Source organism: Fusarium oxysporum, chromosome 6, assembly GCF_000149955.1.
Source record: "Fusarium oxysporum f. sp. lycopersici 4287 chromosome 6, whole genome shotgun sequence".
Classification (NCBI taxonomy): Eukaryota; Fungi; Ascomycota; class Sordariomycetes; order Hypocreales; family Nectriaceae; genus Fusarium; species Fusarium oxysporum.
The window spans coordinates 1,511,339-1,526,105 of NC_030991.1; the positions used below are offsets into that span (position 1 = coordinate 1,511,339).

At 49.2% G+C, this 14,767-nt stretch overlaps 5 protein-coding genes across 5 annotated transcripts; 4 read left to right on the forward strand and 1 right to left on the reverse strand.

The window, feature by feature from the left end:
* FOXG_07215 (uncharacterized protein) lies at window positions 1–1,485 on the forward strand (the record flags this gene model as incomplete). Its single annotated transcript, XM_018385836.1, has 8 exons — window positions 1–190; window positions 246–331; window positions 387–690; window positions 740–791; window positions 851–912; window positions 963–980; window positions 1,029–1,036; window positions 1,093–1,485. The coding sequence occupies 8 exons, from the start codon at window positions 1–3 to the stop codon at window positions 1,483–1,485; spliced, it is 1,113 nt and encodes a 370-aa protein (XP_018244566.1).
* A 3,136-nt stretch (window positions 1,486–4,621) lies between these two features.
* On the forward strand, window positions 4,622–6,148 carry FOXG_07216 (uncharacterized protein; the record flags this gene model as incomplete). Its single annotated transcript, XM_018385837.1, has 7 exons — window positions 4,622–4,826; window positions 4,887–4,906; window positions 4,959–4,995; window positions 5,050–5,120; window positions 5,199–5,575; window positions 5,627–5,722; window positions 5,770–6,148. The coding sequence occupies 7 exons, from the start codon at window positions 4,622–4,624 to the stop codon at window positions 6,146–6,148; spliced, it is 1,185 nt and encodes a 394-aa protein (XP_018244567.1).
* A 314-nt stretch (window positions 6,149–6,462) lies between these two features.
* Window positions 6,463–6,901, reverse strand: FOXG_19702 (uncharacterized protein; the record flags this gene model as incomplete). The annotated part of the gene is made up of 4 exons (XM_018399967.1): window positions 6,463–6,549; window positions 6,642–6,666; window positions 6,806–6,824; window positions 6,880–6,901. 4 exons carry the CDS (start codon window positions 6,899–6,901, stop codon window positions 6,463–6,465), a joined length of 153 nt encoding a protein of 50 aa, XP_018244568.1.
* Window positions 6,902–8,839: 1,938 nt separating this feature from the next.
* On the forward strand, window positions 8,840–9,924 carry FOXG_07217 (uncharacterized protein; the record flags this gene model as incomplete). The annotated part of the gene is made up of 2 exons (XM_018385838.1): window positions 8,840–9,721; window positions 9,841–9,924. 2 exons carry the CDS (start codon window positions 8,840–8,842, stop codon window positions 9,922–9,924), a joined length of 966 nt encoding a protein of 321 aa, XP_018244569.1.
* A 652-nt stretch (window positions 9,925–10,576) lies between these two features.
* On the forward strand, window positions 10,577–11,011 carry FOXG_07218 (uncharacterized protein; the record flags this gene model as incomplete). The annotated part of the gene is made up of 1 exon (XM_018385839.1): window positions 10,577–11,011. The coding sequence occupies one exon, from the start codon at window positions 10,577–10,579 to the stop codon at window positions 11,009–11,011; it is 435 nt and encodes a 144-aa protein (XP_018244570.1).
* Between the last annotated feature and the right edge of the window lie 3,756 nt (window positions 11,012–14,767).

The following is a 14,767-nucleotide window of genomic DNA, read 5'->3' on the forward strand; positions in this document are numbered from 1 at the left end:
ATGCTTCTTTCAATCCTCGCTATCGCGGCGAGACTTTCCACCCGGGCATTCGTTGTTAAGAAAATTGGTCCCGATGACGGTTGGCGCTCTTCCTGTACCATTGCTTTCAAATGGCGTATTGATAATCATACAGTTCTCATTGCGATTGCATTTCTTTTTGGCCTGGCACTCTCGACACTCTATATGCTCTGTAGGTCGTTTCAGCTTTGATAAATTCACCTCAGTCTTTACTAACGTAAAACCAGCAACAAGATATGGAGAGGGGCTCCATATTGAATACCTGCAACCCGAGAATGTGCCAACATACACTCGGGTCATGTTGTTGTCAGGCGTGAGTCAACCACACTCAATCTGTACTTCCAGGATTGGCACTAACAAGTAAGCAGCTAATTTACGGACTCTGTCAGATGTTTATTAAGCTATCCTACCTTAGCCTTTACCTGCGCATCGCCCCTCATAAGACCTACCGACTGGCTTTATACGTCTCGATGGTCCTGGTCTTTGCCTTTGGCATTTCCACTTCGCTGGTATCCATGTTATTATGTTTGCCTTTCGAGAAACTCTGGAAACCAGATATCCCAGGCCATTGCATCGACATAAACACATTTTACATGTTTAATACGACCGCAAACATGATCTTTGACATTGCCATCTATGCCATGCCAATACAGATCCTCTGGCATCTAAATCGTAAGTAGACAGATATTGGTGGCGAACGCAATATTGACCATTTTGATAGTACCCAAAAGGCAGCGGATGGGATTGGTATTGGTGTTTGCGCTGGGTTTCCTGTAAGTGTCTTCTCGGCCAAGTCAATAAGTGAGTTGCCATGGGTCTTAACGGCAAGAAGTGTTCTAGTTGCAAGTGTTTTCCGCCTGGTAACTCTTGTGCGTTTATTATATTCCCCAGATTGTAAGTCTCTTCCCTAAACTTGCCAAACTTAAAGCTGATCGTGGATGTAGACCGCGGAGATAATACCTGTATGGAAACTTCAATCTGCCTTTGAATACCTGCTGATAGTTACCTAGGGACGACTGTGCGCCCCCATTGACACATCTTTACTCCATTGCCCGGTTTTAACTGAGATATTAGGTCGAATCATTGAACTGGTCATCTGTAGAAATCCATCTCGCCCTCGTCTTATCTTGCACCGTGGCATTTAAGACACTGATTCAGAGATTCCTTCCAGGTGTTCTTGAGAGAGCTTCTCGGTCAACAAAGAACATCGTCTCTCGAGGCTGGCCACGCGGTGCCAAGCACGATGGAGATTACGTGCTCCAGTCTGTCGGCCACAATGAGTCGCGCGCGAACATTGCCACAAGGGGGGATTCCAACGAAGCTGATGAAATTGGAAGTCAGAACCCAATTGTCGAAGATGTGGAGATGGCCGGATTGAAGGGGGCAGCCTCATATCGCTCTTTGAATTCGAGCATTGGTGACCAGGTTGGTAGCAGGCAGTTGCCCGCGGAGCAGGGCGGCTGGTAGTGTGACTTTGGTCCGGGCAAGCAGCCTAGAAGTCTGTTGTATACAGTGACTTGCGCACAAAGAATCGTGCCGCCGCTATCATCACCGCGCCGTCGGTGTGTCTCCCATTCGGGAAACGGTCCTTAGCTCAGGAGGTGTTACGCTTGGCAGAAGTCACTCTCGAGCCGACTATAGTCGCTAGGCTCTAAGATGGCGCCGCCCTCAATTTGTTCTCTTTTCTCCTGAGCTTTAGATACGCAATGTAAGGTGCCAGGACCCATATCCTACTTGTACCAATTACCACTGGTATTGGCACCCAATACCTTTTTTTCCGGCCCGTGCACGCTTCTCGGATTTGGCAACGTCTATCAAGCGAATGTCTCCACACAAGCGAGTGTCCCAAAAATCTCAAACTTTAAATACAGGATTCCAGATAAAAACATATAAAAGCATCTGATCAATTGAATTCAGTCGTTATACTTTTCCCCATACGTCTCAATAACACCCTAAAAAAGTACAGCCTGGAGATCGGGAATGGGTTACAGTGATCCAAGCAATTGATGCGGAAGGCTGGGCGGTCCAGCCCTTTATCGTATTTGCAGGCCAAAATCACCTTAGCAACTGGTATCAAGAAAGCAACTTCCCGGGTGATTGGGTTATCACTACAACCGTAAACCCTGCTTGCATGTGACAACCTAGCACCTATTTAATATCTGTTCTTGTGGGAGCGCCAACGACTATTAGAAACAGACAAAAAATAGGGTCCCCTGCAGTAAGCTCTCTTCTTTCTTTAATTCCAGCCATTACTCAGAATTTCACAAGTCATGGCTTGGAAGAGATTAAATTACACTAGGACAGCCACCGAAACGGTTTGAGGTGCCAAGGTGAACATTGTTCAAGCTAACGGCAAATTCCACTATGCCGCGCCTTAGACCTCTATAGAACTCACGCCCTAAACTAAAGTACAGGGACGATTTCAAGGCCTAGTTGCTTCATAGGAGACCTAATATTAGCAAAGCCATTATTATAAATCCAGATACTTTTAATAAATCCCAACAAGGACAAGGCTCAAGATCATCCTCCGTGAGATTTATATACGAGAAGGGCGGTATAATTAAGCACTTGTCACTTTCATAAGACGCACGGCGCCCGCAAATGCAGATCTACTACCGCACCAACTCATGAAATTCGGTAGCGCCTGTGGGTACAGACTAGCCTGATACTAGCCCTCTAATTGGTCAGGATGTAAATAAAGATCTGACATCTTGTTAAATAGCCTTATTGGTCAAATGAAGGAAATGGCTCAAACTAGCGTGTATCCACAGGCGCTACCGAATTTCATGAGTTGGTGCGGTAGTTCAAGTGCCGGCTTCTTTGATCATAGCGCATTAGCTCTTGAGCTAATCGCCACTAGTCAGTAACGTCACCACAAGGGGCACCATTGGCCGTTGTACAAAAGAATGGCTTGTGGCTAATACGCCTGGCAGAAGTAAGGGAGGTGGATGCCTCCTAGCCTTACTGTTACCCCAGCCTGATCGCTTATATGCGGGCGCTCTCCGCCCTCATCGAACTTTATAACTCTATAAAGATAAGTTATTTAACCCGGGCATGAGACCCGGAACTTCCCAGATTTGCGCGATTACATTGTCAGCGTGGCGCCGGATGTCGACAACTCTGGCGACTGCCCAACGAACAAGAAGCTGGGATTGGGTCATGTGTTCTGCCTTGTCCCTAACGTAGAGAAGAGATATGATGTGGCTGGATTCGTGTTCCATTTGATTGCAACATGATGGTCACACACGACTGCCCCCTGCTGCGAGACGCAGGTAATGATAGGTATTGAGAAGAGACGATTCTTTTTGAGTTTTTCTAGAGCGTGGTGTCGCATGTCAGGCATGATCTTAACGAGCCTCAGGAAACAACAACACTTATTAATCGAGCTGTGTGCTTTAAGTATAATCTGTGGGATGGAGGACCCCACATTTCAGATAATAATGAAAAAAAAAAACAAAAAAACACTCTTACTGCTCATTATTGGTTTTATCTGACCTTAATTCTTTTTTCGCATACTTATCAGTGCAACAAGAGGTTTCCCTGACCCAGTCTACCAGTCTACCGAGACCGACCTATATTTTATATGACAGTAATAGCCACTGGTTACGCCAAGACAAACTAATCCTGTGGACCGTTCGCCTGGCCTCGCGGATGATCCGACGCCTTAAATGATGCACGGACGGATCCTAGATATCTAGGCAATCCATTCGATATCACATGCCCAGTACAGTAGGCTTTAAATTTTCTGAGAAGTTAAGCCTATCACCTTTCAATTTGTTCAGGCTTTCCCATAAGTACCTTGTCCTACACCCTCGTTACGTGCGGGGAACCTTGAGATGCATCGCCAAAACACCATTCAAAGTCATGGAGAAGTTATTAATGAGTCATCCATTGATGCTTGCCGAGGCCCTCAATGCATATGATGACTGCAAGGTGAAGTTCTAATTGCCTTGCTTGTCAAGGTAATCGGCTTAGGAAGCCAACGCCAAAGGGCTCAAGGAAGCTTTTGGGGCTGGTCAGTAACAACGCTGAGAAGCCTCTAGCAAAGAAAAAGATGCATCACTTCATTTGGGGACGTGAGCAATGGTGAGACAAGTGGCAGAGGCTAAATTAGGTAGTGAATAATCCGCCTTTCTTCCTGGCTTTTTAATTAGGCTGGTGTCTCTAGAGTGACCTGGCGGAACGTTTAACACATTCAAAGGGATAGACTAAAGGATGCCTTAAGGCTTCACACACCGGGAATGACTCGTGTGTTCGAGGCACATGCTGGCTTTCCCCTTACTAGCTGCCGCTAGGCCCACCACGGGAGAGCAGCCGGCATATTATAGTCGATCACCCATGTCAACTACTTCCAAGGTGGCGTAATGCAGTATCTGAGCGCCATTCCCGCCTGCCAGGGATAAAACTTTCGAGAAAACGTGGCTTTGTAATTCGCGGTAACCTAAATTCCCTAGCCTTCGTCGAATTTTGCGGCACCACCTAGAATAAAAAGAACATAAATAAGTCTCATCGTCCTCAGATATTGCTAAGCAAGTGGATCTCCACTGTATTGTGTGAATTTGGCCGACGGTATACGCCCGGAATACAAGAGACTTCCTTGGCAATGAGTGACCAGCCAAGTGACAATGCCGCTATCGAGGGCGCCGCTCCCCCTCCACCAGGGATATCCCCCTCTTTCGACCATCCCGAGTACAGTGGACAGCCCGTTGTCGTGGTAAACATTGCTTGTCTTGCTCTCGCGACGTCGGTTTGTGCTTTGCGGCTGTTCACAAAGTTAAAGATCGTCCGGACTGTGGACTACAGCGATTGTGAGTACGCCCACAAGTCCGGCTTGTACCTTTTCCAGGAGATCCGTTAACAGTGATTAGATCTGATCATCCCCGCCTGGGTATAGTCATGCGCCCGACGTGACTTGCATTTCAATGTTGACTCAACGACAGATATCTGCCGTTGCCTTTGCGAGCATAAATATCATTCGTAAGTCCAAGTTCGGACCCCGTATTTTGGCTCTGTCAACTTACGTGCGCCAAGAATGCAGCTATGGCCTGGGCGTCCATATCTGGAACGTCCCAATCGTCAAGTTCAGTCCAACTTTCCTACAGGTATACTTGAATCCAAAGAGGACCTCGTTTGAGGCTTAATAGTCTTCAGATACTAATGCTATGTCTTGGCAACTGAAGCTGCAAATAACGACTCAGGCGCTTTACTGCGTCTCCATGATGTTCACGAAGCTATCTCTTCTAGCCGTCTACCTTCGAATCTCCCCAAGTCGGAGATTCAGAGCGGTTGTGTGCCTGCTCATGGCAATCGTTGCTGGCTATTCTTTCTCAGCAGTGCTGGTCGCGATATTTCAGTGCCATCCCATTGAGATGGCTTGGGATATCACCGTCTCAGATGGGTCCTGCATCGACCGAATGGCTTACTTCATCGCCACATTGGCACTTAATGTCACCACTGATCTCTTCATGTTGGCCTTGCCAATACCGATGCTTTGGAATGTAAAAATGCCCAGAAGGCAGAAACTCGGCCTAATCGGCATCTTCATGACTGGTTCCTTGTAAATCGCCGCCTTTCCATTCTTCCATGCCATGTTACTGACAGTGACTAGTGTCTGTGTCGTCGGTTTTCTCCGAATTAAATCTCTTTTGGGTTTGATGGGCCTCAACGATTTGACGTGGCATCTCGTAGATGGATACGTCTGGGTGTAGGTGGTGCCTTTCTTCCTATTTCTTCCGAGTCTAAATGTCCCAGGGCCATCGAGATGAACACCGGCATTATTTGCTCGTGTCTCCCATTCATGAAGCCGTTTCTGAAACAGGTCTTTCCTCGCGTTTTCGGCAGTAGTCTTGGCTCAAGCCACCGGCAGTCGTCAAATGGCCAGAGCAGAGCCGTCACTTTGCACGGGCAGGTCATGGAGCTCGATCGCAAAATCACAAAGACGAAATCCTGCACTGAGAATCTTTCAACCGGCGGCCAAGGCGCCGACTTGCGGAGTGAGAGCCAGGAGCGCATCTTCCATAGGCCACAGGATTGTCATAGCGTCACCACCGATGCGTCGCTCTCCAACCCTACAGGTGGCTCGCAGGATGTTATTGGCCAACCACACGATCTGGAAAGCGCCATGGACTGATCATTTTCTAGGTCTATGTATATAGTTGGCACTTAGTTGGGTAATAAAATATATGGCTGCGCAAATTCCTGTGTAGCACTAACCAATGGAGAGTGGATTGGCCGGCGCGGAACTCGGTGAACGATCTTCTTTGTTTACTGGCGCTTTTTAGGAACTTTGCGGCTATATTCTCGGGGTGGTCACACGGCCATTCGAGAAGCGGACAACCAGTTGTTGCTTAGGCGCTCGGCACTTCCTGGTTTTCATATCACAGTTTGGTAAACTTGTACTAACTTCAAGGACGGCAGTCTGCTTACTTTGAGGCAGTTGCGGCACTAGGTCAAAGCGGTATCTCGTCCCCATCCCGTGACCAAGGCAGACCAGGGTTCGAAGTCAGGTAAAGTGTCGGCTGTATTCCTCCGCTGTTGCTGTCAGAGGTACCATAGCTGCTTCCAATTACTTTTGGTAGAAATCTTCCGAGAAAAGGCTTGAGGGATGCAAGGCATGCGCATACCAAAGCCAAGTGTACCTCAACCGTCCTGTCAATACGAAGTTGGATATGTCAACGCATCACAAGCATATAGCAATAGGGAATGCTGACCACCATGCTGTTCCTGGGACACTATCCCATGTCAAATCCTGGTATGAAAGTGAGTCTACTGTCACTTTCAGTCTCACAACGCTGATACCCAAGACACTGTGCTGTGCGTCAGCATTAAGCCTCGCAGCAAGGAGGTTGAACACCCACAAACCACCCGTCATCATAATCATCATCACGCCAAGCTTTTGTCTTTTTTGTAGGCGCAAGCCCCGTAGAATCGCAATCGGGAGCAACAGAATGATCGCATCGGTGGCTGTATTCATCACTCCACTGAAAATGGTAACCTTCAAGAAGTTGATACAGGATCCGTCCGTGATAGTGAGGTCCCAGTATTTCTCAAGAGGTTGACATGCATAAACCCATACAAATGAGGCGATAAGACTGTATAGTATGGTAAGCACTATTGTGGCATAAATGACGCCCCTGAGCTTTGCTGATGCTATGACGAATCTGAGATAGAAGGCCAAGATGGAAAGCTTCGTTAACATGATGGACATTCCGTAGAATGTACCGGTAATGGCTCCAACCTCAGGCAGAATTATGTCAGCTTTAAGAGGCTTGGTGGAATGAGAAGGGAAGGTGGCCATACTTTCATAAAGTTGTTGTTGAAAGTTGAGAACGGGATATCCCATGCGTGGCGTCCGAAGCCATACTTTACCACTGGGAGAGTAAGATACTGCGCTCATATTTAGGCATATTTACTTACTAGTACACGTCATCGACGAGTATATTGCTGCAAAGGCCTGAGCCTTAGTGTTAGGACCTGTTCGCTTACATTAGCCACGGTGGTGGCGACCTACCCATGCAATAACCAACATATCTGCAATGTCATGTTAGCATCTAGTCGTCAGGCTTCGATGATAGAGTATTACAGTCAGCCGAGTCCCGTGTCTTTATAATTGCGACGAAGGTATAGATACGGATTAACATGAAACAGGATGAGACAGCCAAACACCCAATGGAAGAGCTGATGACAAAAGGAGTTCGGGTCGGCGGGTCGACGAAGTTCGGTGTTATGCCAGGAGGAGGTGGCACGAGGGCCACGGAATCCCCCCGGCACCAAAATGTAGTAGAAGTCATTTCTAAGACGTCGAATGTGACAGGAGGAGGATAGACACTCAACAACTCCCAAATAACGAGCAAGGTAATAAATGTAGAAAACTGGACGACCCAATTGCGGCTCCTTGCGTTGGTTGGGGTATGGCTAAGTATTACAAGATAGTCGCTAGAGGCGGTCTGGCTAGGCAGAATGCCCATTTTAAACGTATGACGCAGATCGAAGTGATATATCAAAAAAAGGTTGTAGGTTATTGGAAGGGGTGGAAATGAGGGGCGCGCGGAGGGTTCCGAGGTGAGATTAAATGCCATATGGCATTCCTGGCCGGTTTGCTAATTACAGCCAAATTCCTGTGCAAATTAAGGGGAGACGCAGTACCTTGTTCGGTAGCTTAGCAATGATCTCTTTGCCCTGGCCCTTGTTTTGCATCCCCCGTTGTGTGCCCTTCCTTCTGATACAGGTGATATTATTAAGTCTACGTTCTGTACCTGTGCTCTTCGCACAGTGCAAAACCTTCAATGCGGTCACTCGCAAGGATCTAACCCAATTACGGCTACTCTTCTCAATACCTCCGTCAGCACTAATCGTCGCCCTAGTGGCAAGTCGACGGATCATTTCCCCGGTGGTGATAAGGCTCCAGCTAGTTAATCGACCCAGTATTAAGTTACTAACAGACGCGGTGGTAACGCGCTGCAAATCAGTCGCAAAACTTGTTGGAAAATCCGGGAATCCCCCTTCCCTTCAGGATTCAGACTGTTAGTTTGAAAGTCCTAGATACAATTATCTAGAGATATAAACCTGAGAATAACTCTCAGCTCAATAAGAAACAACCAAGTTTTCCAAAAATACATTTTCACCCAGCACTACTGCGCAATATAAACAACACCTGTCGGATGCCACTCTAGTCGAGGAACAAGTCGATCTCGAAGCCGCCCTCCCCGACAAGAAACACCGTAAATATTCGCGCGGACTCCGTTACCGGGTATTCATCATCTACCGGCGGCTTTTCTCGCTCGTTGGCTTGTTCAACATCTCGGCTGCCATTGCTCTGGTAATGACCGGGATCAGCCGGGAGTGGCTAAGCAACATCACGGCAATCAATTTGGTCACGGCCGTTCTCGTCCGCCAGGACTTCGTCATCAACGTCCTATACACAATCGCTTGCAGCGTACCAAAGTCCTGGCCTCTCTTCATTCGGGCTCGTTGCGCAAAGATATATCATCTCGGTGGTGTCCATTCCGGTGCAGCCGTTGGTGCAGGAGCTTGGCTCTTGGTGGCGAATATCGCCGACATTGTCTGCATGGTGAGCGGAAGTTTTTCAAACTGGGGCAAACAGTCGATCATATCCAAAGTTATCTCGTGGGCTCTCTCGGCCTTTTTCGCCGTCATGATCGGTCTTGCCTGGCCGTCGATGCGTAAGCGCCACCACGACTTGTTTGAGAGAACGCATCGATTTATCGACTGGACCATGCTCGTATTCTTCTGGGTTCAAGTAATTATCACAAGCAAGGACAATGCAGCCACCGGCACTTCATTGGGACAAGCCTGCGCCCGGTCACCACCATTCTGGCTCCTGGCCGTAGCGACTGTAAGTGTCGCTTCTTCGTGGTTCTTTCTCCGTAAGGTACTCGTCCAAGCGGAAAAGTTGTCAGACCACGCGATCAGACTGCACTTTGGCTACACAGTCCCCGTCAACGGCTCATTCGCTCGCCTATCATACAATCCCCTCGTGGAGTGGCACTCGTTCGCCACTATTCCCGCTCCCGAGGCCGTCAACGGCCGGCCGAAAGGCTACTCGCTCATCGTCTCGAACGCTGGTGACTGGACTAAATCAACTATTCAGGATGGCCCGCCCCACATGTGGATCCGAGGCATACCGACGTGCGGTGCCATGCGCATTGCAACCCTGTTCAACCCAGCGCTGACTTCAATTCAAGTAAGTCAAGTTTGGGGGTCCAACTTGATTACTTGAAATAAAATCGTCCATGGACTTACTTAACTTGAATTGAATTGATATACTTGAAATGAAGGTGCTGACCTGAGGCTCCAATAAAGCTATTAAGCCTCCCCTCCCTCCCAACCCACCAAGTCCCCGCCAAAGCTAACCACCTCACCCATAGTGATCGCTTGATGGCGTAGCCAGTTTCGTAGACACTGCATCTCCTCTATTATCTCGGGGCTTATGCTGTGCCTTTGCTCAAGTTCTCTCGCCCAACTGGCCCTTGCCTCATGTAAACGCCAAGCTCGTCTTTTTCCTCCATCATGCACCGATCGCAGCTCTGCATCCACTAGTCAAATTGACTGGGCTTGTCTTGCCGCATCGTTTTTCCTGTCATCGTCCTCGATGTCTCGGGCTGCTCCTCACGTGGATAGTGCTGTTCAAAGAATTCCCAGACACTGTTTTTAGCGTCTCGTAGCCACACTGGTTGCTCGTCGCTGGTCCAGTTCGCCTCAAGCCAAGACACGTTCCAGCGTGGGTGAAGAATAACGGCAGCCGGATAAAGTGGCGATTGGCCTAGTAGGCTGTAATACTCATCGAGCTTTGACCAACAGTTCTTAATAGAGATCTGGACGCATCGTCGGTGATCATCATCAAGACAATCATTACTTCCCACAAGGCGCCGTGGCGTCCTTCTTTGGCCCAACCCTGGCACCTCATGGTGATCTCATGGAGCGGTTTGAGTAGACTCTGTATCTCCGCCAACAGAAGCCAGTCCTGTGGTGAAAGCTGACCTTGGACAGGCACCCGTTGTCGGGGCTCTGACGTCTTCGTTTCGAGATATGCAATGAAATGGTCAATGTGCTCTCGCTTTTGAATGGCACGCGGGATCATCAGGAAGGTCGAATTCCATCTGGTTTCATTATTTTGGATCAGCTCGAGGTCGATGGCAGCTCGCTCCTCTTCAAAGAGTTGATAGCCGTCTTCGTCGTTCTGGTCACAAGCCAGAGATTTCATCAGCTCTCTTCGTTGCGGGGAAGCCCTGACGAACCGGACGATGTTATGCAGCTTGCCCACCGCTCCCCGTTTCCGCCAGAGCCGAAGCTCACGCTCTTCAACTTGGAAAGCCACCTCGGTGAAGGCTTCTCGCTCAAACGAGTCAGGATCTTCTCCCCAGAGAAAGGCTCGAGCTGCAAGGTTAAGAATGTGCCCAAAGCATCTTGTTCGATGATTTCTAATATCTTCTTCCGCCATTGCAGGATAAAGTTGACGATAGAGGCTCTCTAAGCATGTATCATTGGACGAGGCGTTATCGCAGACACCCGCGCCAGTCCTATCTCGTATCCCATACTCGCCCAAGATATCATATATTGTCGCTGCTTGGTTGTCTCCGGAATGAGATCCCCATATACGGCGCAGAGCAAGGAGTCGCAATTGGACTTGATAGGAGGCGTCGAGATAGTGAGCGTGGAGGCCAAGGAAAGCATACCGGTTTGAAGAAGTCCATAGGTCAAAGCTAAAGCTAATCCTTGTGACCGCCTTCTGCAATTGACTTGATATTACTCCCTTCTTTACCTCGAATAATTTCCGCATAGTATCACGCACTGACAGCCGACTCCACGGTACCTCTTTTGCTAATAATGCATCGTGTAAATCGAGCATTCGGCGCAAGTACGGATTCGATGGCGCCGTGAATGGAAGATTGGCAGTAACGATCCAGCCGACCGTCAACTCCTTCGCTTTAGTGAGATTCGATCTTGCAGTAGGAGACTCCAAGCAACGCCGTTTCGAAGGTGGGTGAATGTCAGCGCGAGACGAATACGAATCTTCATCCGCATTGTCATCCGCCTCGGTGATCATATGAGACCTACATCCCGTAAGAAAATGAAGAAGCATTAAAGATCAGGCTCGTATAGATACCATTTACCTTCGGAGGCGCTCAATTGGCGATGTTGTATTTGTGGCGACGAATAATGAGCTCTTGCCTCGTTCATCACATTTCGAGCATACCCAGTAGGTCTGCAATGTCCGTAAATCAGGACTGACTTCTGTAAGAAAGAAGCCATGGGCTTGGATCCAGCTCCTTCGACCTTTGCGATTCTTATTGGCAATGTGTTCTTCTGGTATATATTTCTTGCAGCCGATCTGGACAGTTGGCGAGGGTCGTTCTTCCAGCTTCAGTCTTGATGGACGCAGCGTCAAGCTGCTGCTTGATTGATTTGTGCTGGCCACTAATTCCCAGAAGCGATTCTAACGACTGTTGTTGTGCTGCCATAGCGGGTTACCGGCGAATCGCGGATTGCAGATGCTTCTCGTCAGGGAGCGACGTTAATTCTGAACCAGGTGTTTCCGCGAGCGAACGCAAAACACGTACTTGGGTAGGGCCTAGAGATCGGCCGACCCCGTACTATTCATCAAGTCACCAGTGATCGTGCCTATAGCACGGGGGGTACGGTGATAGGGAAAAGGGTCGGCTGACTGGGGAATAAAATAACATATATTTCCATAGCAATTAGTATGACATAGAAGGTATCTCTGTCTCCAAATTTCTCCGCGAATATCACAGAGCTTTTTAAAATCTAGATACTTTCTTTTATTAAGCTATCTCTTATTAAATAAGGTATCTTTCTTTTCCTCAGTCAACCGACCCTTTGCCTGGTCAGGCTACCCCCCGTGCCTGACCCTCTGGCACCACGGGTGGATAGGGTAAGGCAAAGGGGGGCCGGTCTCTAGGCCATACCCAAGTAGTCCACTTTGAAGGAACAACTTCATCTATTCTAGGGTCGGCAATAGAGGCTGCGTGAACCGGCCTCAAGTACTGGGCTTTATAACTTTCTTCGGATTCCGACAGCCGGGGGACACTGACATTGCCGGCGTGATCGTTTTCATTCCATTCGTGAATCAAGGAGTGTATAAAAGGTTCGTCGGAGTTTGCAAGTATAAGGGCTTCAGGGGTGAGTAAAGAAACTGATAGCGACATCTGGTTTCGGGTCCAGGTGAACTTGAAGAAGGAGATCGGCTGTGCTGAGTTGACGCGCGATAGCCTCGGCATCAGCACCGGCTCGAATGCGACGGACAATCTCGTGGACTTCGGCCTCTGGCCGAGTCTGTATAGCACGATAGACAACGGCAGCAGGATGCGACACTTCAAGCGCTTCTAACCTCTCCCTAAAATTACCCTCAGATGTTTGCCAATAAACACAATCGATGTGCTTTGCTCGACACTGAGAACATGTCGGCCGAGCACCGTTGCACTATGCAAACCATTCAACCCACGTTTATATGAACCTCCAAGAGAAGGGCTACTTCCCGAGGGCTAAGGGACAGAGTTTGGTAGTGGCATACCTTGCTTTTCCGTCGTCGACAGGACTCGCAAGCTAAAGATGTAGAAACTCTTCTTCGTGCTAAGGGAGCTGTTCGATGCCCGGCATGGGCCACTGCCGGATGAGAGCGCGGAGCTGGGAGCAAAGGTCGGAGATCAGTTCCCTGACTTGATTCGTGTGTTGACAAGTTCGAGGAATCTGAGAAATTGGAAGTTCTGTTTGCCATCATATTTGACGTTCTTAGTGACGGGTTGCGGCATTGAAATATATGCAAGGCTACGGCCTCCAGCTATTCAACGACTGGGGCCCAAAACATCGAAAGCGTGGGAGAATCAGAGAGAGGCTAGATAGGAAAGACGGAGATGCTGACTCAGAGCGGGGATAAACTTGCATGAGGGGAGGTACAAGACTATGGGCTCCCATTGGCTAACTGCTGACGGAATTAGGTCTAGCAGTTATGCCCCACCTTGTTTCGCAACCGACCAACTCCTTTAGGTGGGAAATAAAAGGGCGCTAGCATGAGATTGAGCAACTGACGAACTCCAGGTCACCCGCGACAAGTGGTACGATACATCTAAAAACTCGTAAATATGTAAAACCAACCCCAGATTATCGTTATAGATTTTGTTTCTTAATAAAGTATAGTAAACGCGATGATAGCTGGTATTTGACTGGAGGCTCTGCTTTTGATGTTCTTTAGTTGACAGGGATGGCCTGCACAAAATCCCCAATCAGAGCTTCATATGAACTGCTGTAGAGAAGCATACCGGCGTAGGTTAGTGCCTTGAGGAACGAAAGGCCCTTATGCCCCACCCGCCGCTCAGGGTCGGAATGCTCGCTTTCCATTGGTCAAAACTAAAACCGCTGGGAACTAATTAAAACGCCGCGTGCCAGCTTCGCCCCGCGACCTTTAAAACTTTGAACAGCCTTTGTGATTGGTGGTTTGCGTCCGTCTAGCTCTTCCTTTGTGCGTGCCTGTTCGACCCGTCTGGCTCTGGCTCGAACGCGTGACGAGGAGAGGAGACCGTTTGTGTCTTCCAGAAGAGCCCTCCCGCTTTTCCTATCCTATAACGCTTCCTGTAACGCTTCCCCGCCCTTTCCCCTCTCCCATTTCGTCTCGACAACGTCGCCGAACGCAGGCCCCCTAGCCTTAGGAATCGTCGTCCAACCAGCGCATAGCCTCCCGAATGGTCCTATTGCTCAGTTGCTCCAGTCTCGCCTGCGCGGCAGTCATCTCCGGGGGGACGCAGTTGCCCACCAAGTCTCTCTCCCGTACCTTAGACACGAGCATAATGCCATCCAGCGACGAGCATCGCGACAGCTGCACGTACAGGCTGTACGGGTCGCACTGCGAGGGGACGATGCGTCCGTCGACATTCGTCGTCCTCGTCCCGCGCAACTCCAGTGCTACGCGCTCGAGCGTCCTGCCCTGCACCTTGTAGTCTGTGCACGCAAAAGCCGCCGCGCACGGCAAACCCTTCCGGCTGACGTCGTTGCGCTGCCACGGCCTCTTTCGCTGGCATTGGATTCTAACGCTCATGGGCGTCAAGAGAACCGTGCCGGACGGCATCCCGGCGAAGTGGATATCCTTTGTTGTCTCTGACTCTAGGATTATCCCCGCTGGCGGCCCGAAGTGGATCATCATGTCGGCCGAGATCCGATGGCCCGGGTGGGTCTCGTCGAGGATGACCTCCAGAGCAGTGTAGCTGGCACCGTTGAC